General features: G+C 35.8%; 1 protein-coding gene across 5 annotated transcripts in view; it reads right to left on the bottom strand.

Moving 5' to 3' along the window:
- Positions 1 to 26,456, bottom strand: part of Sona (sol narae metalloprotease) — a 60,232-nt gene that overhangs the window by 2,619 nt on the left and 31,157 nt on the right. For 4 of the 5 annotated variants that reach the window (XM_076801673.1, XM_076801672.1, XM_076801677.1 and 1 more), the window contains 14 exons: positions 17,793 to 17,890; positions 14,487 to 14,547; positions 13,299 to 13,504; positions 12,528 to 12,617; positions 7,670 to 7,871; positions 7,447 to 7,576; positions 6,800 to 6,929; positions 6,559 to 6,701; positions 4,211 to 4,266; positions 1,494 to 1,620; positions 1,207 to 1,371; positions 832 to 958; positions 571 to 675; positions 97 to 248 (listed from right to left, as the gene is read on the bottom strand). In XM_076801673.1, the coding sequence (XP_076657788.1) occupies positions 97 to 248; positions 571 to 675; positions 832 to 958; positions 1,207 to 1,371; positions 1,494 to 1,620; positions 4,211 to 4,266; positions 6,559 to 6,701; positions 6,800 to 6,929; positions 7,447 to 7,576; positions 7,670 to 7,871; positions 12,528 to 12,617; positions 13,299 to 13,504; positions 14,487 to 14,547; positions 17,793 to 17,852 (1,754 nt within the window). In that variant the 5' untranslated portion in view covers positions 17,853 to 17,890. Of the gene's footprint in view, positions 1 to 96; positions 249 to 570; positions 676 to 831; positions 959 to 1,206; positions 1,372 to 1,493; positions 1,621 to 4,210; positions 4,267 to 6,058; positions 6,112 to 6,558; positions 6,702 to 6,799; positions 6,930 to 7,446; positions 7,577 to 7,669; positions 7,872 to 12,527; positions 12,618 to 13,298; positions 13,505 to 14,486; positions 14,548 to 17,792; positions 17,891 to 26,456 lie in introns of all 5 variants that reach the window. The other variant, XM_076801674.1, reaches the window with a different exon arrangement.

The raw sequence follows: 26,456 nt of genomic DNA on the forward strand, positions 1-26,456 counted from the left end.
AAAGTAAAAGAAAAATTTGGAGTATTCGTAGGATTTCTCCAAATAATTTTATCACTGACTAACTAAACTAAATAAACTAAATCGTGATATTATTACCTGTATTCTGTGTTGTTGTATTGAGCGAATAAGGGCCGATTATGAGCTGTGGGATTATAGGTGCCGTCTCGGCGAACATACGTCGGAATATTTTGTGTATAGTCTGGTATAATATTTTCATGTTCAGCCACACACTTTCCGTTCAAGCAATACTGAAATTATTCATAAAATTATGACGAGAGGTAAAACAATTTTAGGATTGTGGGATTAGATTTTGCTATTTTAAAACATGCAGCTACAGTTGCACTTGTTCATAATTAAAAATAAAAATATACTAATAGACTATACTTAATGCAATCCTATCAAACTTTTAACTATTGTATTTTAGACTTAAACATTAGGGTAATAATGGTGAAATACGTATTATACTCTGGTACATGATAGCTTTCACGTGTTTAACAACTGGAGAACTGTTTGTCAATGAAAAAAAAAGAATGGAATATTCTTCTAATCATTGAGCAGTAATTTATTTACCTGGCCATCTCCACAGGGAGAGCCTTCGGCTGCAGGACGGTATGCCACACAATAACCCGAACCAGCATCAAAACAAAACAGCTGAGCACAAACTCTATCATCTTTCTGTAATGCAATAAAGATATTTTTCTAGTAAATACGCAAAATATTGTTCAACGTGTTCTATTGCTAAATACTGTCTATCAGCGTCATACTAAATAATTTTAGAAATGCGACAACCTGATAGCAGCATTTTTTATTTGATTTGCAAGCGAAACTTACGAAACAAGCACTAGTTCCACGGTCTTTTCGACACTGTGCATCCAACGAGAGCAGTTTTCCAGGCAGAACTCTAGGAAGTGCCTCGTCTTCGTGAGGAGCGTTATACAAACAAGTTGCTGTGTCGCCACTGAAAATGAGAAAATAGAAACGAAGTTTTATATTCGATCCATAAAATCCGTATGATTTTCTCTTCCTTATACACGAACGTAATCATATCTAATTCGCACGACGCCATTTTATAATTGTGGCTGATTCTAATAGAAAATTATCTGCCACCCTCAGCTGGCAGATTGCGCTGTCAAAGTTAAAAACGCAAGTATGTAATTAATTTGACAAAAATGGAAGATGTTCGAAGTAATACTTTAACGCGCGTACTTTAAAAAATGATGAAACGACGACACGCTACAGTGAGACCATTTGAATCCTTTCTCCGTGTGTCTAAGATCACTCATGATGTAGCCATCTTCCCAGCGACATTTTTCTGCACCAGGTCCTCCAAGATAGCTGGGTGGCGGTGACCCATCGTGAACAGCACCTAGCCTATAGTAATTATATATGTCAAACTGATTCCATTTTGTTCATTTACCTCGTAAGAATTGTAATAACCAATCGGAAAAACATTGAAATGGAGATTAAGCAGCAGATTATCGTCACAAACTTACAAATGACCGACTTCGTGGGCAGCAACGATAATTCCGCTAAATCCGCCGGTGTCCTCGATGATGGCGACCGAATTCACTTTTTCCAAACGTTTATTTACAACACAGGCTCCACCCACATACGCGAAACCTAAATGAACGAACACGATTAATTCACGAACTTCTAAATTTTATATACGGTGTAAGTTAATATTAATCGAAATGTTAATACTGCTAGTGTATTCATTATTCGATTTAAGCTGATAAGCTGCGTTCTTAGCAAGTTAAATTAAGTAGCAGAGTAACGAAGTGTATGCACTCTGTGGAAGAAAATTCTGTATCACGGCTTCGACAGATGATCTAATAGTTCACAATCGACGAAGGTGTGTTTCGAAAATTCTCTGTGATCTTGAATTTTGAATTTCAAGGTCAACATTAATATTGCTGCTGCTTCTTCTCACCCGTCTTTGCCGATCACAAACTCTGTGGGAATCATCTGTAAAAATTGTGACACGGAACTTTTTTTTTGTGCAAACATGTCTTCGATTTTGAGAAGATGAAAACCACCATATCGAAGACTTATAAACTGTTTTTTAATATAAAATAATGTTGCATTGTTTAACGAAGAGTTATGTATTGCAATTAAATCAGTGGCGCAACAGAAGGTCAAATGTGTTGTTAATAAAATTCAACAGGAAATATAATAAAGTCAAGTAGCGATCATACTCTATTAATGTACCTAGATGATAATGCAGACACTGAACTCGAAAACCACTTAGGGTAGGGGACCCAATTGCTGTGGGGGTACTGTGCCTATATTCATTATACGTATTTTTAAAGCACAATGAATATTAAAAAAGAGATATTACATTTTTTTCTTTCTTTCTTTATCTCTTTTTTAATATTTGTAATTGGGTCCAATACCGTATGGATTAAATATTTCACCTGTTCTCAAAACTGAAGACAAACACTTCGTCAAATTATTGTTGATCTCATTATTAGATACGAAATTATAGCGGAAGTCTAATGACAGTTAATTCGTTCAACCAATACGTTATCCGTTAATAAAGAAAGTCAGATAAGAATGAATGTTTCACAGGCAGCATGCATCTGATGTTAATTTACGTCGAATGATTAATCGAAGCAATCAAAACAGTTATAACTGTCATTTATGTCGTTTACCAAAGAATTGGTAATTTTTGTAATTTTGTAACATTTATAACATAGGAATTATACATTTCTAGGATGTCTATCTTTCGATAACCGGTTCTTCTATTTTATATCTTCCAGTTACATTCATTTGATGACTTACCAGAAACGATCCTTAGAAATATTGCAGGCAAAGAAACAAAAAAGGCATGAGTGATTTAGAACAGATCGAAGAGAAAAGAGAAAGTGGAAGTGATAAAGGAATATTTTTCAGACATTCTTAGCCTAATTGGACACAGTCAGGGGCAATTAATTAATTGTACACAGTGACACGGTACGCTAGCAATTCACATAAATCATTAAAAAGAAACTACAGATTGCTAAGGATTGAAAAAAAAATTGATAAGATAAACCATCTTATTCAATTCAAAGACTGTTTAAAATAATTTTTTCCTAACTGATTTCTTAGTATTTCTCAGTGTAAATGTAAGATCAAAATAATTTCATAAATAATTTTCAAGACCAGCTTTACAATATAACGTCGAATAAAAATCTTCAGTTAACTTTAAAACGATTGTAACAGTTAATGAGGTATGTAAGCATTAGGAAACAGTTAATTCCGTTTTAATATGAAGTCGGACAATTCTATTTCGAATTATTTTCAACATATACATATGTTAAACGTAATACATACACTATATGCAAAGTCATTAAAGCTTCTCATGATTAATTGTCACTGTAAGTATCAAGTAACTTATGCCCACGTCCGACACTAGGAAACCATAGCCCCTGTGCAATGGAGGGAGTAGAGAAGATTTGAAAGAGAAGAGTTTCGATGTCGGAGAGGAGTTTCGATAGATCGAATATGCGATTCATTCGTTTTCGTCCATATGTTCAGTGCGAGAATCAGGGCGAGACACAGAACAGAGAAAAACTGAAAACCCCAGACTAAAGTAGGTGACATTCATAGACAGGCGCGAGTGGCAAGCTATATGTATGGAATCGTTCACGTTCTGCTTAAGGTAGCTCAAATTCTCATGTTGCTTTAGGCGTTTAGCGAAAAGTCATTCAATAGAAAAGTCTTATAAAACTCCGTCGATATACTTAATACTTGAAAGCGATGTACAATATTATTCTTCTACTTCATATATTTCAAATGCATACATAGAAATGTAAAGTTTCATAACGTCACAATTGCAAGATAACTTCGAAAATTGTACATTACGTGTGCTCTTACAACGAAAGCACGACACATGATTATATAAGTTAACAAGATTATCACACTACAGATCACTTAATTTATCTTTGAATCGCCTAGAAGATTATCTACATAACTAGCAGTGTTATTGAAAGAAGCTATCGTACTTTTCAATCTTACACCGAAAATGCTATTACAAGGGGCAACAACCTAATCCGTAACGATCTTCGGGATATCTTTCGCAGAGTTTTATTGGTCGTGAGGTTGCAAATGAAGAAGTATTTTGAAAGTAGGAGAAAACCTTTAGAGAGCTGTGCACACACAGTTAAGGGCTCATAATATAATCGCTCGATAATTTCACATTTTCTTTACTTTTAATCCCGGATAAACGTACCTGCGGTTCCTCTATTGCACACGTCATTCGCGTATTGCCTCCTGCACATATCTAATCTGCAATGCAACAACAAAAGTTCCACTTTATCATGTAGATTCACAATCTGCTTGATTCGGACCACGTCACAGGACTATCGATGGAGGCGCACCGCTCCCTCTCTCTCTCACACACACACACACACACGTGTGCGACAAGTCCCTTTGCGTGATTTAGGAATAAAACAAGAATAAAAATATAATGCAGTTCCGCCGTTGACGGTGTAATCACGCAGTGACGATTCTGCGTAATCTTCACGCTTCTTAATTGTCGGAAAGCAAACGCTGCGAGGCGATCAAACGTTGCGCAGAAAGTTCTCATTTCCCCCTTGGTTCAGCCACGGGAATTGCAAGAAAGCAAATTGTAGCACGCGTGTAAACGATCATTGTCAATTAGCAATCGAACGTTGTGTCTCCCGCGCGAATCATTCGTGAATTTGCAGCGGTTCCGTGCAGATTATCTTTGTACAATCTTCTTGCTCGAGAGAAACGTTAGATACGGTGTATGTACATGGAAAGAGGATCGAACGACCACGATTCGATGCGTTCGACGACATTGTCTCGAATTTGACAAGATTCCGAATGTGCAATTTGTTACCATGTACGTGGATCGGTTTTCAAACACTTCAGCTCTCCGTGTTACGAACAAACATCTTAGTTCTCGGACTGTACGCCGTTATTGTGTATTAGTTTACCATTACCTTTTTAATTCGACTTGGGTTACTACTAATTGCAACTGAGTATACATTGTACGCAATAAGCCCTTCTTCTATTTAGAGGCGACTAGTCTCGTATACAATGACAAGTGCAGCACTTGGCACTATAGTATTGAGGGGGCTGCTGAGTCGAAAGTACCAAAAGATCATGCTCGTGTGTTTAACCCTCCGTTTCCTGTGCCGGAGTCTTTTTATTTCGAAATAAGAAAATCGCCCTCTTCTTCTTCTTCGTCCGAAATACGACGAAACCCGGTCCCGAGTCATCGCCTGATATCGAAAGGAAACTGTAGCGTTTGGGTCAGAAATGACTCCGGCATAGGCCTAGAACTTGCAGGTGTCCGAGGGTTAATTCCTTGCGTTCTCAACGATCGAAACAACAAATCTTAATAAATACGTGTTCGAAAATGGACTCTTCTTACATACACAACAGTCCCGTTAATGTTTTTGTGTACTTCAACAATTAGAATCATCAAGATTGGTGGAGGACGGCAAATTACTAAATAATTATCTATCCAAGATTGATCTGCCTCAAATAAAAAACCTACAGAACTATTTCATTTAGAGTGCAATGATGTTTTTTTACTGTTTCTAATGACAGAATGTCTAAAAATGAAAGAATGTGTAAGATCGAACCGTTTATTGTGAAGGTGGTGCAAGTCCAGTTTTTGTTGATGAAAAAAACAATACAAATATACAAATTATGTGATATATCATTTTTTAAAAATGGACTTACACTACTTTCGAAATAAACGGTCCATATATCGGAGTTAAGAATTTAATTAAATTGATTAAAGACATCTTTAAGTTCAATATTCGAGAGCAGTTGCTCGGGGATTGTCAAGATATAATTGGTTGGTGAACATATAGTTATTAAGATTCCAGATTACGAGCAGTTCGCACGCGGAAGTCTTTCGAATCAATCGCCCCTACAAGTCCCACGCCCAACAACATATGCTGTCGCAGCACCTTCAAAGCCAACAACTACGTTAAGTCTAGTATGAACGCTGTACAACGCTGACAGTAAACATAATATTAAAAAGGAAAAGATAATATATAAGTTGATAAAGAAAGCTTGAGTGCTATGTAATAAACCATACCGGCAGTTCCCTTAGTGCAGCGGCCGCCTTTCCTACGACGGCACATATCATACCTGTTTTGCGAAATAAAAATCAAACAGTATGAAATCACCGGACACTGGTAGACTGTATAACATAATGTAGAGGGCCATAGAATGTATTCATGCTCCGTTCTCAATTATATTCGCCGAAAGAAAGACTCGTTCAATTGAAATCTGTGCTTCGATATCTAACGTCTAATCAGACCTGATCGATCGTACACGTCGATCACTAGACTGCGGACTTTCATGCGAGATGAAAATTGTTTGCACCGATTGCAATAAAAGATACCAATTCTTTCGATCCTTCTACTCTTTTTAATTGCGGTTACTCGGTTTTTGTCATAAACGCGCGCGATTCGCAGTCTACTGATCGTATAGGATAAAGTTGGCAAGTACGAAGTTGCTGTTGTTTCTTTTTTCTTTTTATTAGGATCGTCGTTGTTTCTAGATTGCGTAGGTAATTGAAGTGGAAACTCTTACTTCGTAACGGCGACGGCAATGTCGTAAACCGGAAGTCTTCTCTCCCGGAAAAGATATTTGCCCATGTCGGTCAGCGCAGCCGCCGAATCAATGGCGTCTCGTCCCACGCGATTCCTTTCCAAATACGGTGTGGCGTCCCTTCCCTAAAAGATATTATGTAAAATGTGAGCCCGCGTGCCGAGACGCATATGCGTATCGTGCTTTGCATATTTCGATAATCAGTTCAGCAATTATACGTTACTCGTGAGATTATTATTCCCGCGATACTGATACGAATCTTTGGCCCCTTCAACAGCTTGTACCTTAAGTCTACCCCGTTCCAAAAAGACACGAAGTACCTTTTGATTTGTACATTATCGCCACCGTGTAACCTGTGAAATAATGTTTGTCGTAAGTTTCTTTAATTAGGCCAAGCAGCACTGGGTCATTTAAGTTTAACGAAATGGTTCGACACTCTTATCAATTAATTCGATTCTTTCAGAATCAGTTATGTAACGAATGTTTTTTCACAGACATATTGAACTATTTAGCAAATGACAAGAGTAAAAATATTGATAATAATTTTCTCGAGTAAGGAACTAAATACGCTAATTTAGATGCTCACAAGGGAATCATTTTTTTCATGTTGAAATCGGTTCTAGGGGTGAAACATAATCATAAATATTTAGGGAGGGTATTTAAGAAACAGAGAAAAGGTTAAACTGAAAGTTGCATTTTTACACCACTACCTATAACTTTTTGAAATTTTATTTTGTGCAATATTCGTACTTTTAAAATTGTTATTTACTTCTTTAATAATTTCGGGGAGTTAAAAACAGCGTATTGATAAACTCTTTTAATTTTAGGTTAGGTGTCTAGTTGTAATATTGAAGAATCGAGGTGTCTCACCTGTATCCATCGTAATCCACGATACAGAGGATTTCCGGATAAATTACGTAAGGCGCTTCTCTCCTTGATCTATTGACGCTCGATCGCTTCGATCTGTGCCTTTTAGCTAAATGGTCGGGTTCCATCAGCGCTGAAATAGATCTTTAATTATAAGAACAACGTTCTTGGAAGAATTCTGCTTTCGGTGCGACAATGATAAAGAAATAACCATACAGCTACTTACTGAAATCGCTGTATTCGTCGTATTTCGGTCTGGGCGCTTTCTTGTAAACCACGTGATGATTAGTATGTTTTAACTTTTCTTTGCTTCGTGTTACGTTCGGTAACATCTCGTCGCTGTGAAGAGTCGGTATCCTATTCACTATTTCGTGCAGTACTCGATCTGGCAGTGGTCTGATCACCATTTCTGAGCCGATGTTGCCATCCTACCGAAAAATATTTCGAAGAAGAATTTTATATATTTACCAGATATTATTACCGTTTAGAAACGTGCAAATACATGTTTGACAGCCTTTTGATTACTGTAATATCTTGAATATTCCATTTGTATTTACTGCTAAGAAAAATTGTGTTTGTTTTAAAGGCACGAGTATTGTGTATCATCGACACAGTTTTAAACACAACCATATTATGGCGTCATATTTAATGTCGCTGGGATAACTTTTATATGATCCTGAGTAACAACAAAATTGTTATATATATGTTCAATAACTGACCGATACAAAAATATAGGTACGTGTAGTCCCATTTGAGGATGTATCGATTAAAATACGACGTCTGATCATTTCTTGCGTATTATAAGAAATAATGTATTCGAGGTAATCTAATTATACGTGACAGGATCCGTTTATTCCAATCGTTATGTGTTTACGATAAATAATATTGCGCCACGATCGCGAACATGTTTTTACGTATGTTGAAAGCGTGAAAATATCGTTTTCAACGCAGAGTGTAAGAACGAGTCGATTTGATTAAGTGCTATGAAATCAATGATCCTTTTTGCACGTTTCATTTGTAACCATTTACCGTCGAATAATGACGTGTCTTTAATATCAAATTGCTCTCAACACTAAATCGTTCTGTTACAGAGAAAAACAAATCAGATTACAGATGTTAATAAATGCAATTCTGATAAAAATATGTCAAACAAAGAACAGTAAAAACGTTCAAAGACTTTCAAAATACTGTTGCGTTTTTAGCTCCGGTACCTAGAAATTATTGCAGAGAATTTTTACTTTGTAATACGTTGCTTTGTGCTCCGTTCACGGAAGAGTCAGATTTGTTCACGTTCGCTAGAAAATGGTTTAAATTGCCGCAACAATTCGATCGTTGATACTTCTGATCGTCGCACGATCAAGTTGTTTCATCTGCGAGGGGAGGTGTAATGGTCAAAGCGAGGGAGGGAGAGTGAAAGCGAAAGGTCAGGGCACGCGGGGTCGCATAGAACAACGTTTTTACGATCTTATGTAACCAACCTACGGTGTTTTCCTCGGTATTTCTATAGCTATTTTGTTACTTTCGAAAATGCAACAATCGAATCTATCGTTTATTAACACGTTCGCTACCACCGCCGCGCGTACGCGACGTTCGCAATCTCGCGATTATGCTAGGACTACTGAGCACTACACGCGACTGCTATATGTTGTTTTATAAAAATGACAAGACCGAATTTGTTTTCGCAATTCTTATAAGAACGTGTGCTTGAACGAAGAAATTTATTTAATCGTTTCTATGGAAGTATTTTTGTAATTTCAATAATTATAAAATACGAATGGTGAAACCGGTAATTTAAGCGTTTGTGGTACGTCGATGACATAATTCTTTGTCTAACTTCAACAGTTTAGCCTTTTCATAATATGGTTGCTTAGATTAGAAAATTGGTATGTTTTCAACGAGTTCCAGAGTTCAGTCACGTTACGATCATTCATTTTTTTTTAATTCTGCTGTTTAAAATTTCATCTAGTCATCTTTTTCTTAAATCCGTGAAATTCACAGTTTAGTGAACATATTTATTTTATCCGGCGAAAGCACACATGTAAACGCGTAGCATAATTTGCATACAGTATTGTATTGGGAAATACAATCCTGTCCACATAATGGAACTTTCTAATAATAGGTGTTCGTATAAAAGATCATTCACATAATGGATGCTCATATAACGGATGTTCTACTGTGACCCATTCTCCTTAATGAAGATTTGTAGATAGAAATAGTTCTATGGAGTTTGTTAAACAGTTGTAATGCTGATAAGTATAAAATGGTAAACTGTGTGATTATTTCATATCCAGTGTACACGTTTGTGTGAAAGAAATTTAATTAGTTCATTCTGATATTCAGTTTATAACAAGATTTTCAGTGATAGATATTTTAACAGAAGATTCTACTAATTGAAACAAACAGCTTTATGCGAACCTTGTCTTAGTAACGATGTATCGCAGTGTATTATAAAGATGTCAAATATGCAAGACATTGAAATCTCTATAGACAATTCACAAAGAATTACAAAAGTTTACAGAAATTCCAAATAATTAAACCAGGAAACTAAAAATTCGGAATACTTTACGAGCATATTTTTCATCAATTTTCTATGCACCAACAATTAAGTTCTCAATTTAAAATCAATTCAAATTGAATTCAATAAATTTGAATCTCGTGCCGCAAAAATTTTGTGGGCCACTGTACACATACTGTTTCAATAGCGTTCTGTGTAAAATGATCGCGTGTACGATTAAAATTCTTAATCATCGAAGCACAACTGTTAGAAAATCGGTCAAGTGAAATTGAATGAATTTTAACCTGGCACAGCAACATTTTTGTGGACAACCGTGCACACACTTTTTCGAAGAGCTCTCGAAACGAAAGATTTTCATGAAAATGTTTTCTTGCTTTCACAGTATGATGAATCTGTCAATAGCGTTTGAGCAATCCTACGACTTGCGGTTAATGGTGGCTTTGGCAATACCGGCGGCGTTCTTTACGACTTCGTGAGAGATCGAACTTCCTAAGTGAAATTGAGTTTCAGTTGGTTGGATGTGCAATCACCGAAAACAGCAGCCTTCTTCTCGAAATTAGCGACCGTTCAGGAAGGTAGAACCGATATGGGAAATTTTATTACGCTTCTTTTTTTCTGGCTTCGCGCGCAATCTCTTCGCCACGCGATTCGTGTAAACCGCGGACGAGTTGCAGCATCAGAATGGAAATGTCGAAACGATCACGATTCCGATTTGGAGACTTTCTTTCTTATGTTAGTCAACCGATTTACTCGATTCCCAGTCAATGGGTGGCAATACCCGCCATTATAAATACATTTTGCAAACGCTTTTCATTCAACAAGAATACTAAATAATAATAATATCCATAAATAAACTTTCCCAAATCACTGTGGGAGTACCAATTATACTGTGTCTATATTAATTATACTCGTTTTTAAAGCATAACGAATATTAAAAACGAGATATTACATTTTTTTCATTAAAATCAGTTAATATATATATATGTTATATACCACTTTTCTAACATTCATTATTCTTTAAAAGTAAATATAATTAATATAGACACGGTAATTGATACCCCCACAGTAATCGGGTCCCTTGGTGTAATTTAATTACATTGTAACTCGATTATATAGAATTTTAATTGCGTCGTAATCGAATTTATATGTTTCGAACCTTTCAATTGATTCAATTGTTAATCATTTTATCTACCATTGTAATTGAAGTATAATGCAGGTGAAGTTCAATGTAACTCAAGTACAATGTAATACGTTGTAATCAGGTGACAGCTCTGAGTTCTGCAGAAGTGAGATAAATGTTAATATTTATCTTTCCTGTCTACGTCTACAGAGCGTGCCTTCCGATAACGGGATGCATTACGTGACCACTATGTTTCCTTTAACGTAAACATTCAGTTATACGAAGTGGACACATGTTTCATTTAAAAAATTTTTAAATTTCGCCCGCTCAGAAAGTACGAATTTATAATCAACATTAATATTCATTTCCTATAATAATATTTCCCGTCTGCAAGTTGTATATGTGTTTCTCCGTCTTTTATTACCTCTCACTTTCACTTGCCATTCATTAATATTTCTCAATTCGCAATTCATTTACAACGTACCTTGTAATTGTATTTCCCTTACGATCACAAATAATGCAATTGAACTGAAGAAGAATATGAATTACGAATTACAGCACGATCGAAATTGGGGTAATGGAACTTCTCTGGAATTACAATTGAATTATTCAAAGATTCCACAAGTACAATTGAATGATCCCGTACATTATAATTCTAAATTCTACATTTTAAGACATGTTTTCAATTTTCGTTGGCATTCTATTTTATCTAATGATTTTTCTAATTGTCCAACTAGTTTGGAGAATTATATAATTTATGGAATAATTAAATTGCGAAACTTCGGAATTATAATTGAGAAGTTTAATGCAAAAGTGGTGTACTAATATTTATCAGCTCGGTTTAACGTCACACCTCAAGGGTTTAATCGTAATTAAATTAAATGATTGTAATATAATTTTAGCGTTGCATAAGGAGAACGTGATATCCTTCGATATTGTTTACTTTAATTTTTATTATCCAATGATTAACTGTTTCGACTTGCACCGTTTTTCCATCGAACAGCTCAATTGATAAGTGAAAGTGGCAGGTAAACAAAAGATGGAGAATAACTCTACACAATTCTGGTTCCAGGTGCGTAACGATTGCAACTTTTAATAGTCTGTCAAGCGGTATTAGAGGTTCGCGAATTTACGCAAAAGCCGTTTCATTGGACACATCGGTGGACGTCAAGTTTCGTAGCCGCGATGACGAGTCGTGCGTGACGAGCCATGTTTCCTTATAACTCATACTCCGAATCATACCTCTCTGCGAGCCGTTGATCAACAAACAATCGGTTTGGCCTAACCCCAGGCCAGCTAATTGCTTCTTACTTACGCATGTTTTACGAGGAACCGTGGTATTACGATAATCATAATGGAGGGCTTAAGTAAGTCGCGGAGGTTGACGAAAGACGAGTCGCAATAACACCGGAATGACGAAAGGGACATTAAAAAAGAATGGTTTCTTACAACGAGCACTTTCCCATTCGCGTCCCGATGCAGAAGAATGGACGCCATATTCGTCGTGTCTTGATAGATGTCACCGATATCTCTGTCGGTCTGGAACAGAAACCACAATTATAACAAATGTTCGGCGCAGCCCGCATTGCAATCCTCGGTCTGTGAATGTGGAAACTTGAGATGGGAGTTGGGTCTATTTTGACCCAGAGTTACAAACATTCCATTCAAATTCTAATTTTGTACCAGCTACTTTAAATTATTCAAACATTTTCTGCATCTGTCGCTAGAAAAAGGAGCCACTTAGAAATATCCTTCTTTTTTCTTAATTATCTCAGCAGCGTATAGGGGAGACTGGGGAAAATTGATACATTTTTTAGTTTTCCATTTCTGCAATTTTTGTTCTAGCCAATTGCATAAAAAAAGTATGTTAAAAGATTGTTTGAACCTTCCTCCCACGAAATAAGTTATGTACTATTTATTTGATCAGATGCAAAACCCAATATCTTTTTATTAATATATTTTTTAATTCCATTTTCTCCATCAATGTGTCCTAAAATCGCGATATTTCGCCACGTTCTTGTTCAAATATAGTTTCGAATCATTTTTCTAGGAATAGAAGACAAGGGTTAAACTTCACCTGAGGAAACCAGAAATTTTTAACGTTTGTTTATGTGATCCTGTAGATTTCGGTGAGAAAATGCCGAAAATCGTAAAGGTATAATAAGGAACGAGCAATTAAGACTAATATTGAGATGAAAATATCGAATTTCGAGTACTTACAGCTGTCACCTTCTCGTAGTGGAGACCGTCAGGTTGCGACGTGTTTCTTGTGACAGTCCACATAGGCAAGTTCGCTGGCAACAACCCTTCCGTGAGTTTCAGCGATAACCCGATGTCTTTTCCGAAGGCTTTTAGGTGTACCTCCGGCTTTTCTGTATTTCTTTTGTGTGCTGAATGTAGGACAGGCACAACTTCGTATGCTGGTACTGAAATGTGAAATGTAGCATATCTTGTCTACTCTCTTTGTATTTGTTTCGTTACAATTTTACTGTATTTAACCTGAGCCCAGTTCCCTTAGCACAATAACGTGTTCGTATATGTACGTGAAAACTTAGGTATCGACATTTTTATTTCGTATGGAAACACTATTTCTTAATGCGAGACAATACTAAGTGACAAAACTTTTTGTATTCTTGATTATTTTTTTATGGAAAGTTTACCAACATATTTGCGACATTCTCCTGATTAAAATGATACCAAACACGACACAATTTGGACCATATTTATTTATTTACTTTTCACGGTACAGCAGAATTTCGATTATCCGAACGAATCTGTGGAACATAACTATGTAAATATTAGAACAGCTATCTAGCTGCAGTGTCAGATTAAATCTTTACTGATTTGTATAATAAATCGTGTTGCACACGGCCCGCTTTGTTATCTATTTGCTCGGATGATGGAGAATTTAGATATCATAAATTGCTTCATTATATCATTGGTTCGAATAATCGAGATTCTACTGAATCGTGAACGGAACAAGTAAATATGCTTCGAATTATGGCGGTCTCATTTTAATAAAAGAAATGTTACAAACATGTTAGTAAAAGTGTCATAAAAAGACCAATTATAAATACAATATTTTTATCATTGGATTAGCATTGTATTAGATAATTATGATCTTAGTATCACGCAAGATACAATTCAGTAATTAATTAATTAATTGAATTCTGTTTAAATTGATAAAAGCCGAATGATTATGATCACAGTACAACATATGATTAAATATAATTATTAACAGATAAGTATTATAATTTATTTAATTTATCGGCACAATTAGCACAATTTTTACGATAGATAAATGAAAATATTATTATAATACAAATTGTTTTATTCCATTGTCGATGTTAAATTTCAAAATGGAGTAATCGTTAACCGCTAGAAACTATTTTCGTTCGCGGTAATTACCAGACTCGTGTCCCGTGTGAAACACCGATAGCATCTCTTCCCTTGTCATATGTTCGTGAATCTGCAACAAACAAGAAATTCACCGTAAGCTCCCACATTTCAGGATGGAAACTAATTTGTCGGTGAGCACAAAAAGTTAATATTTGTATAACCGAAAGCCAGTCGATGTGTTACTAAAATTATTTAAACTCATTTTCAAATTCAGAATGTTGTGTCACTTTTAATAGCACCACCAACTTTTCAACGCTTGCGGGGTCTTGTGGGTACTTATCAAGTTTTATAAAAGAAGCTTATCACGACGAACTCATCACTACCGATAATATGAAGGTTTGTGGCCATAATATGAGGCAATTACTGTGGGGTGCCAATTATTGTGCTTATATTAAGCATACTTATTCTTAAAGCATAATGAATGCTAAAAAAGAAATTTATAACATAGATATTAACTGATTTTAATGAAAAAAATGTAATATCTCTTTTAATATTCATTATGCTTTAAAAATAGGTATTATTAATATACGACCAGTAATTGGCACCCTCGCAGTAATTGGGCCCCTTACCATAGTATAAATCATTGTACTGATGTCCATGGTCATCCTTTTTAATATAGGAGGCACAGAATAAGTTCGAGAACGTTTCACGGAGGTAAGCCTTAAACGGTAATGCGTGACCTTGAACGACCTTCGAAGGCCAACATATTATAGGTCGATGAATTCGTCATGGAAATGGTTTTCGACATAACTACACAGTTCATTTAAAATGGAACACAGTCCAGAAAATTTTTGTAACAAAAGTTAATTATTTGTTGCTATATTTCCTACACTTTACTATTCACTTTGACTATTCCATAAAACAGTAAACATTGTCAACGGATATTTACGACAATTGACTTTCGCATTTACAAATATTACGAAATCGAACAGGAGAAGTCGAAGAAGACCTGGAAGTACAAGTGTTTAGAAAATAGCCGTTTCATAATAGGCTGAAATAGCGGCACTTCCTTCCGATTTATTAACAATCGCTATCACTAATCAATCGCGGCCGAGTTCAGATTACAATGGAACTGCATGCACTTTATTACAGGTTCCTTTGTAGCCATGAAGTGCATGGCTAATTGGCAACGATTGCGAGGACATTGATCAGCAATTGTCGAAGAACGTGCATAATATACCCGTACGGCCTAGTCGCATGTTCATTTCTTACACGGCCTGTACAATAGGTACATGTGTATTTAAAGTTTTCCAATCGCGGCCCAAGGTCTGCTTCTACCATTTAAGAGCACCCAGTCACGTACCGTGTCACAGAAATCGAGTTGCAATTAACTATCATGCTGACTTAGACTCCTAAGGTCGATCACTTTCACTCATTACGTTAGGAAATTCGATCGTGGCTAGTGGTAAGTACTGTTTCCTAGTAGTTGCATTAGTTCTATTTGCCGGTTGCCGAGCATACCGTGTATTAATACTACTTTTAATCGCCGAATGAAATGGTATCGCCTTTGAGAATTGAGTTCGTGACTTCAAAAGTCTGGACACGGAAATACCTATGGTTGCACCTTACAATTTAGACGCGATCAGGAAGTAAGAATTTGGTGACATGAAAAGTAATGGAATTATGAGTTCATCGCAAGGGATGAACGTCGCATTCTTCTCCCTTCGATAAATAGTTAATTACCTATAATAGTCACTTGCGTTTTATCATAAGGTCATCACTTTCCCACCTAGCCGTGCTTTACTCCACTGATTGTATCTTGCAACATGCTGCTATCATCATGCAGACTACAAATTCATCAAAGCGTTCTCAATAGACATTGTGGGCAGCCATATTAAACGTATTTGTAGGTTCTTCTTCAAGAAAAATTAGGGTAAGGGAACCCTATTACTCTGGGGGTGTCAATCACTGTGCCTACATTAATTATACTTATTTTTAAAGCATAATGAATATTAAAAATTATTTTAACTGATTTTAATGAAAAAAATATAATATCTCTTTGTTAATATTCGTTATGCATTGAAAATAAGTGTAATTAATACAGTAATTCGCACCCAACACAGTAATTGGATACCTAACCCTACTACTCGATTTGTTATAACTTGAGATTTCGGTATGTACAACTGTACCATAATTTTTATTGACATTTTTGTGGTACTGCTTCTTGCAAGTGTTTTTCGAATAACTTGAGATTTCGGTATGTACAACTGTACCATAATTTTTATTGACATTTTTGTGGTACTGCTTCTTGCAAGTGTTTTTCGAATAGTTAGTATGTACAATGAGTTCGAAAGATGCTGGTTATAAAACTAAAATTTTATTTGAAAAACGATTCGTTTTTTTTTTAAGAATGAATGAAGCTACGAAAAGATGTGCTACACAAAAATATGTAATAATACAGATTTTCCAAAGTCCCGCATAAACTCTCAACTGTGGCTAGTAAATACTCAGTAATTAATACTTATTACATTCTGAATCGTGGTGTTTGGTTTGCCGAGATACAAATTCTCACGACCACAGTAACTTTCGAGCCCACGTGTCTCAATTAGTCAGAAAATTAAGCAATACGACATGAAGGCGGTTTAAAACTGGATTTGCAGAAAACTTCATTCCACCACGTTACTTTCCCAATTGTATGCATACTACGAACATGTTTTCTTTCCTGAATAGCAAATTTAACTGCCGCGTTAGGAGTCCGCTCGCATTCGTTATGTCTGATTACCAGATAAACGTGCACGTTTAACTTTCATTGTTTTTTTTTTTTTATTACATAGCCAAGTGGCTACCTTGCCTTTTGATTACTAATAAGCGAGTCTTAGAAATTTCTAGGCGAATCGAATCCGTCGACGTTAGCTTTCGAAAATTTTAGTTTTGCGGTGACAGTCAAAGTATCAATTATAAAAATTCTCTGTGCGTTCACTGTGGATGCTAATCGAATGTTTCTTGCATAAAATGATTTTGTATACCCATTGAAAACGTCACTCGGTTTGTTGCTTGCGACGGGCGTAAGTACTGTTGTCACATATTTAATTATATTGTGAATATTTTGTGGCACCGAGAAGACCGAATTCTTTTGTTCGCTAATAATGTAATTAGCGTCACTAACGGGAGCCTAGGTTTACGCACCGTGAATTTACTTCATAATAAGTGGCGAATTGACAATTAGTGTCGTCTCATTCCGCGGACTGCCCTGTCATTTCATGCTAACGACACGAGAGACCACGGTACCACACACATGCTCCTTTGTTTTAAGGAAACGCTTGCACGGAATAACAGTGTCCTTGGTACTCTCGATGGTACCTGACATGATCTTACCTTGTGGCATCGTACAACAGGTAGAACGGCCATGCACAGAAGGACAAGGGCACGAATCATTTTGCATAAAAATATTCCTGATGGGCTGCGTCACATCACTGAAACATAATAAAAAAACGAAACACGTCAACATACAAGATGTTAAATCGATGGACGCAGTTCATATAAAATATATTGCCTTCCGAGACAGTTCTTTGTCAAAAGTGAAGAATTTTTAATCATTCTCCGGAAGACCGTTTCATTATTATGCCATTCGAGTTTTTTTTTGGAAATTTCTAGATTTACGGAACCCGCCATTTTGACGGATACTAAATTTTTTAATTCGTTGATAAATGATTATTGAGATTGTACGTCCGCGAGAAATCATGCAACAAATTTATTTCCGCGCGCATATATTACAATACAAATTACTAAATATTTGAATAGATACATCCTTTTTATCCTTATGAAATAACGTAGAATAATCATTTTTAATGCTCCGCAAACCTAGTGTGAAACATGAATGCTCAACTAATATGTGAAAATATATTATATTTTTACATTCATTTTTAAATACATATATATATTTTTAAAATTTAATTTAATTTTTTCTTAAGTTAAGTTTTTTTAAGCAGTTAACCAATTTGGCAAATTAGCGGTTCATATGACGCAAAGAAATTGCGTAAGAGTTTTCGTGAGCAGATGCACACTTTCCAGTAATTATCGCTTTCTCATTATCCGTGTATTTTAGCGATTATTGATCTTTGAAAATGGCTAATAATTCAGAACATTCTATGAATGATTTTGTTATACTTGCAAAACAGTCCAAAGGCCAGTTTTGGCGCGATAAAAATCAGAAATTCTTTTTGTTTATGACCGTAACTGAATGAAACATGTATGTATATCAACCATTTCTGAATGTAGCGAGGTATTGAGAATCATTTGAAATATTGGGAGTTACTTCACTGTACTCTACTTTCCCATACGTATATTCTGAGCGCACCACGAAGTATGGCAACGCACTCTTCTTCTTCGATCATCTCCTGCATATTGTAAATGTCGTGAACAGACTAACAGGCTTCCTTGGTGAGCTGAAGACGACCCATAGTAAAGGGCAACGAGCCTCGCAGAACCACGTCGCCAATAGGAGAAAGAGACGGGCGCCAATAGAGCACATTGCGAAAAACTTATGCGAGCACAGAGATTTCCTACAACCAGCTATACCTCGGCAAATGGTAAACAGAACTTCGTTCCAACATGCACAAACTATGGCAGTTCATTCTCGTTTCAGCTTAATATGCTCGATCCACAAGAACCGATGAAAGTTGTTGCATCATGGCCACGACGATGCAGATATTTTATTCGTTTTATTTACCAACAAAGGAAGCTGAAAATTTAGACGTTTTTAAAAATTGATTTCGTCAAATCAGCTTCGACAAATGTCTACTGAATATCGAATGAAACTGTACGGAGATGTGTCTAGTACCATAAACGGTACTTCGGACAAGTGGGTTTGGGAAAATGGCTGCCACGTCCTTTTAGTTTAAGATATTCGCTCCAATTTCTATGGGATAATTTTTGTTTGAAGTTCTCACTCTTTGGAAACACGGATTTTCATCGTTAAAAATAAAGTGTTATGGAAACTTAACATTCTTGACTAGCGCCATTCATTAATAGCCGAATGCTCCATTATCGCTAACGGGTCTCTGTTAGGTTTGTTTATTTTAGACACGTAACGCCGGAGGCTCACTCTGCGAAACCAGTTTCAAGAAATTGTGATCAACTAATGCGGCAGCACTACCACATCGCCAAGTCACAAACATTCTTACGCTCAAGTGTCTTCACATAGAACAACTTTTGATAAATGTGGGATCAAGACCCCTAGACCTTTAGGAAGTTGTAGAGGACTAGGTAAAGTTGGTGATACAACTCATTCTCAAACATAAGTTTTCCATCACCATTGAAAGCTTTATTACAATCGAAAGATTATTTAAAAGTGTTGCTTTATCTATCTTACAACACGTAAGACATACATTTCAGTCATCGAGGAAAATATAATTAGAAATAAAGTAAAATGTATTCGGTGAAAAATTTAATAAAATCGGGTTTAATATTTTTTGTGCAGCACAAGTCAGCGGAGAACCATAATTTTCGCCAGTTTGACACGCAACGTTACGGTTTCGTGGACTTACGAATGTCATTACCATTTCATCATGGCGCCATGAAATACAGAGGCCGTATTTCACTCGATGTACGTTTGCATCATAATTGTTAACTGTATTTTACGGATCTAGAAGCGAAATCATTTGCATAAAGAAATGCCAAGTGAAGGAACATTTAACAACCTAGCTGTAAAACGAGGTTCACACTTTATTACATTTTGGGGCAAACATTATGTACGACGAATTTGAATTTTTATAAAATAATCGTAGAATTATGATAGAACATTAATCGTTCGGCATTTCTTGATACTAGGAAATGAGTTGACGATAATTAACTGGATTGTAGAAACTAATAAATTATAACAGCAGTGAAAATGAAGTATTCATGTTCATAGTCCGAATGAAAGCATGTGAATGTTACTTTTCGGACAATACTAGGAAGTAGCCTTCATTATACTACTTTCAACCATACTATAATTCAGGACATTTTGTCTCATAAAATAAATCACGATATAAATATAATATTTACTGTATTGATAATACAGTCTACACATTGTTTATTAAAATTTTTGTAACAACATAGCAATCCTCAACCTACTAAATCAACAATCCTCAAAAAAATTGTCTGGTTTCGTTAATCAACTAATTAAATAAAATATGGTAATGATCAACATTTTCATCGATTTTACTATAAAATATATCTTAAGATCACCAGGAACACATTTAATGGATGCTAATGGAAAAAATATATTGAATAAGTTTTTGTAGATAAAGTCCCGTTCTCAACGGAAGACTCTTGGAATAATACAGTTAACTATACATTATACATTACTGTACTATAAATATTTATTGAAAATTAAGCTACTAGAGAATTCCATTGTGGCGTGCACCTTCGATTCCGTTTCGCATCGAGCAGACTAATATTTCAATGTTCATTTGATCTAACAGATATCGACTACCGCGTTTGCTTATAAAATGTACTCATTAATATGCGTGTATCCGGTTTTTAAGAATTTCTAACGATAACGTTCTGTCGGGCTTTTGATCTAACTAGATTTTGCTCACATCGTTAATGAGTTTACATTTCTTTTTCGGATGCGTTTTATTACATTTTTTAATGTCCATGCTAAAGAGATATACGACGGGTGTCATAAACATATCGACCCATCAATATATCAATGTCTTGATAGTTTAACAAAAGGTTCTGATGACGAGTCATTATACATGCTGATTCTCGTGCCGTGACTAAACTCTATGAATTCGCAGCGCAGGACACTATCGGACTACAGGGAAATAAATACGGGGACCCATTATAAAATAACGTGTCGTCCTTGAAATCATCTAGACGTCTCCATCTACTATGCTACCATATACATTCAAAAAGTAAAACATGACATCTTTCGTTCAATTGATTTTTTCATATCTCTCTTCATCTTGGAGAAAACTGAATTGGTCGTGTTATAAGCATATAACAGAAAATTAAGTAAATAAATGATTGACTTTTCAAATATATCAATTAGATTGGTATGTTAATTTCTATAAGAAATACACCAACTTAGCATATTTTTGTAATGTTATCAGTAGGCTTATGTTTATGAGACGAATCAGTGGACCATGCACAAAACAACAAAAACTAGCCATAATTCAGGACATTATAAATTGCATAGTTCAACAAAATACAGGAACGTACAGTGACAAACTTCATTATATTACTGAATTATGCAGATTACGTGACGCTATAAACTTTCGGAATTTCGTGACAAAATGTTAGTGTAATTCTGAGAACTATGTCCAGCGTTAAAGATGTATCATTATAACTATTTTATGTTTGATGTTTATTTATGTATTCATGAGTAGGTTAGTAACATTTATGAAGAGTTTTAGGTTCGTATTAGCGTTCTACATTTTCTGTTTGTCTCGTTTTAATAATAATTCGCGTTCAGATAAATTAACGAAGAACTGCGTGAAATTTGCCAAGTGAATTAAAGTTCCATGTAAAGCAAAACTGGATTATTATAACATCGCTGTCATAGCAGTGGTTGAACCTAATAGCCGACGAGGTATCCGCTGACCTTGCTTATGTGAATGGTGCTGCGTACCATAAATTAGCTGAAGTGTACCATTTCATTGCAATAATTGTCTGAAAACATCTATATTTATTTCCTCTGTTTGAATTCGTTAGCTGGATTCTTCTAAAATTGGATTCTAAAAATGAAATGATTTACTGAGGCCGCAATTAAAAAGGAACATAAACCAGCTAGTGGGGACAGATTCATAACTGATTCTAAGCAAGCATAAGCTAGTTAGCGGATACGGATTCATAACTACGTAATTGTAAGGTTACGCAATAGGGAGAACCCATGTTAATATTTTACAGATCTCGAAGGACTTGTTCTAATATACTTACACTCTTGATAACCTTACGAATACAAATATAAACTAACCTTTGGAACTTCGAGGACCTTCCGTAAATCATTTAAGATACTAAAACTTTGAACAGGTGAAGTAATTAAAATCCGAAACATTTTCTGCTTCGTTTTGCAAATCCTAGTGGTTTGCAATTATCGACTTAGAAGCTCTTGTTATTTCTGTATAACGGGTCTGGATTTGCATTTGTAACAATCGTCGAATTATATTAAGTTAATATTTTCAATATCCCTTAAATATCTTGTATGTTAATATTTTAATTGTCAAAGTATTACCCTGGCACCTGCGTGTGTATTTTGTATTTGTAAAATATACAAATAAACGAGGCAGATGAAAAATAAACCGGATCGTTTTAAATACATTTTTACTGTAAATAAAATTTCGATTTTTTGTGAAACATAGCAAGTTTACAGAGCACCTCGAGGGTAGTAATTAGCTTTCACGGCCTTCTCTCGGTTCTCGGGGTGGAAACATCCCCTGAATGGAAATAGGTGTTACCCTAGTTCGCCGAAATATATTTTACCTGTACACATAAAACTGCAAGTGCATCGTTAATCTAATCAACTCTATTAGGAAAACCGTTTTCACTAGCATTCATTTCTAATTGCGTGGCTAGAATCAAATTAACTAAGAGTGGTACCTACATGAATTCAACATGTCACAGGTAAGGTTATGTAATACATTACCATTACAGACCAGTGCTATACATTGCACACGTTTTTGGAATCGTCATGAATTAAATACGTATCGGTGAATGACTTTTCGTTAATTGTATTTTTTTTTCCAGGTTCTTTAAAATTATTTTTGCGTGATACTTCGAACTTGATAGAAAATGTATTGAACAATATACCGTTGAATTTTTACGTAAAATCAAGGAAAATAAATCTGACATTGATTGTGTCGATGCAATAAGTTAGCCATTTTAAAACTTCTTTATTTTTCATTATTTTTTTATGGGACTTTCACCAACTTATTCGTGGCATTTTTCTGATTAAAATGACACCAAACGCGATATAATTTGAACCGTATTTAGTGGTTTAATTGACGGTATGCAGTGTTTACACGCGCTGTCCTTTTCTTCGCGATCTATGTCACAGCACGGACCCGAGGATTGGACTTAGATCAAGGACTTTACTGTAGTGATTAAGCACGTTAAAAAGGAACGGAATAACTTAACAAACAGTTATTTCTATACGAAATTCAGTACTACTAAGTAGTATAAAACTTGATAGTTGAATTTTTCTTGTAACTATTCTCCCAATTGAAGTAGAGCGGTTTCCTGACCTCCTTATTTGATCATGCATTTTTAATGCCTCACGATACTTACCATAGACTATTGCGGCGTCGATCTATCCGAATGATATCTACATTATTCGCAGTTTCTTCTAACAATAAGCCGCAGAAACTGTTAGGCACTTTGTCCGCTGTCTGCCGTAATCGAGTTGCGCATTCTATTCCCCACGATAAGTATGCATATCTCAAGTAAGTCACGAATACATTCATAGTTCTGTAATTTATTTCCTTGTCACGACACCTATCAGCTCGATCGTCGTAAATTAATCATACGGGAACCGTACGAAGTATTTAATTGAGAGAATAATTAAGAAGATATATAACTGGCTCCTTTCCAAAACGTTTTACGAAAAAATTCGTCGAACCGGAGAAGCGTGAAGACGCCTTGATTCCCCGTCTTCTTGTTCTCGGTGAACTGGTTCGAATTTCACTTACTCGGCTGGTTTACTATCACTATTTTTCGGTAGCGATGAAAGTTCGTTTAACGGTCGCTAAGCAACAGGTGAACAGAATGATGCGTGCTCTCTCGCCGATGTTTCACGACCTTCAAATAACATCTTAATTCCGTTTACGAGGCAACTGCAAAGATCGCGTACCGGTTGTTAATGTCGTTCTTGTCGTTCACGAGCCTCATGGGCAGCAACTGCGAACAAGGTGATACGCTTATTCGGTACTAACGCACTCCACTTTCTCCCATACGACAACCCGACAGAAGTCATAACAGCCTTTCCGAATCCATGGCCATTCGCGAGGACAATCGCATTGACAACGCCTTCGATCATCTTTGGAAAACACACGTGGCCGCCATACACTTACGTACACTTCATATTTCAACTTTAAAACCTGACCTGTTTCCACGGAAATCAACAATTTAAGAGTGTCAGACCCTGATGTACACATCTGCAGCAGAACTTTGACCGATTTCGTAATCAATAGTAATAATAATAATATAATAATAAGTAATAGTAATAATAAGTATTTTGTAAATATTTTGTTCTAATTACAGTAAATTAAGGAAAACTATTTTCATATCTTACCATATATATTGTGAACTTATAGAAAATATAATTGATTTTCATATACTCGTTTAACGTATAAGTGTACGGGAAATAATATTTAATTTTATTAACTGTACGTAAGTATATGGTCGCCACTGTATATTCTCGCATATCGAAGGAAGAACAGGATAATCCCCAAATATAATAATACATAATTATTTCACGGGAATCGATTCCTGATAATTAGACTGCAGATATTTGTGGGAAATAAAATGTTTCAAGTATTAACATGTATCAATTATCGTTCAACGCAGAACTGCACGATCTCCGGTCGTAATTAATTGGGAACGCGGAAGTTGCGGGAACAAGGAAAACGCGCCTGCATGTACACGCTTGTTCGGAGAAACAACCGAATTCAATCTTTTATTCCATCTTTAATAGTAGGAAATCATTCGGTGGATCGTCAACGTTCGCACGGAATGTCCCCCGTCTTCGGACTCTCTCAGGGTCGCGTACAAAACGAAACGAGCATGATCTATGCGTGTGCGCGTGTATACGTATGATTCACTCCACAGGCAAACGTAACATTACCGATCATGGGAATTTCATTACCTTGATGCACTTTTCTGGATCGCACGGTACGACGGCCGTACCTCAAGGAGTCCGGAAATCATTTTTATTGAAATCTCGAGTAGCCGTCGTTACCACCGCACTGCGAGCCTCTAACAGCCGGAAAGTCGAGCATCAATTTACGAAGAATCCCTTGATGACGCGAGCTGAACGCTCTGCGCAATTGGCTATCAGATTCTAATTAAATCGCGCGGAGATAATGCGCATAAGACCGCAAATGTGTAATACCTTGTACGCGACTAATAGCCACGGAATTCCTTATGAACCGCTTACAATTAGTTTATTATGCATTACCCGCCGTTGCAATTTTTTTAATTAACGCTAGCTATCCAGGGAATCTTGTCCAGTTTTTGTAAGCTCCATTGAAGTTGTCGAATTAAATATTTATAGAATGTGGTTGAACTGCGTCGTTTCGTGCAAAATAAAAATTGTGTCAATTGTGAGATACAGAAGCTTCACTTGTTTTCTTAATAATTTTATCGAAAATAATATAGTATTTTTAAATTCTTTCAATGTTTTCACCGTTTTCGATTTGTATGCAGTATAGTGATTATTCTGAAACACATATTCTCGATATTTAAATAAGTGCTGAATTATACAAAAATATCTTCGCGTCGGATTGTTAATAATGTATTAACTTCTTATACGAAACAAACTTACGGCGAAACGTTCAACAGCACACTTTAATTTGCATCTTACATGAATTTTACGTTTCAAGTTGTGTAACAGTTTTTCTGATTCGCTTCTCGTAACAAATTGTTCAACAACTTTTCTTCAGTATGAGAACAAAGTTTGTATTTTCTATATTCTACATTTTCCACCTTAAAATTAGTAAATTTGTACAACGGAATATTCAAATTATTTTCATTAGCTTACAGATGTGGACTTCACTTTATGTATTCATCACTGACGACAAGCGTACAATTAATATGAATATTAATATAAATCTCCGCGATGGCACAGAACATGGCCACAATTTAGAGACAGCAATGCAGATCCGAGGTTATTAAACTCTTTCCGGATTCGATGTTGGCTAATTCATACTGTCGCTTTTATAATTCGACCCATAACTCAAATTCGTAAACTATGTCCACGCTGATGCAACAACAATGTTACATGTATCTTGAAGACGTCGCTCGGGGTTGCTTCGGTGTAGCCATAGCTTTAGACAAAAG

Source organism: Halictus rubicundus, chromosome 16, assembly GCF_050948215.1.
Source record: "Halictus rubicundus isolate RS-2024b chromosome 16, iyHalRubi1_principal, whole genome shotgun sequence".
NCBI lineage: Eukaryota > Metazoa > Arthropoda > Insecta > Hymenoptera > Halictidae > Halictus > Halictus rubicundus.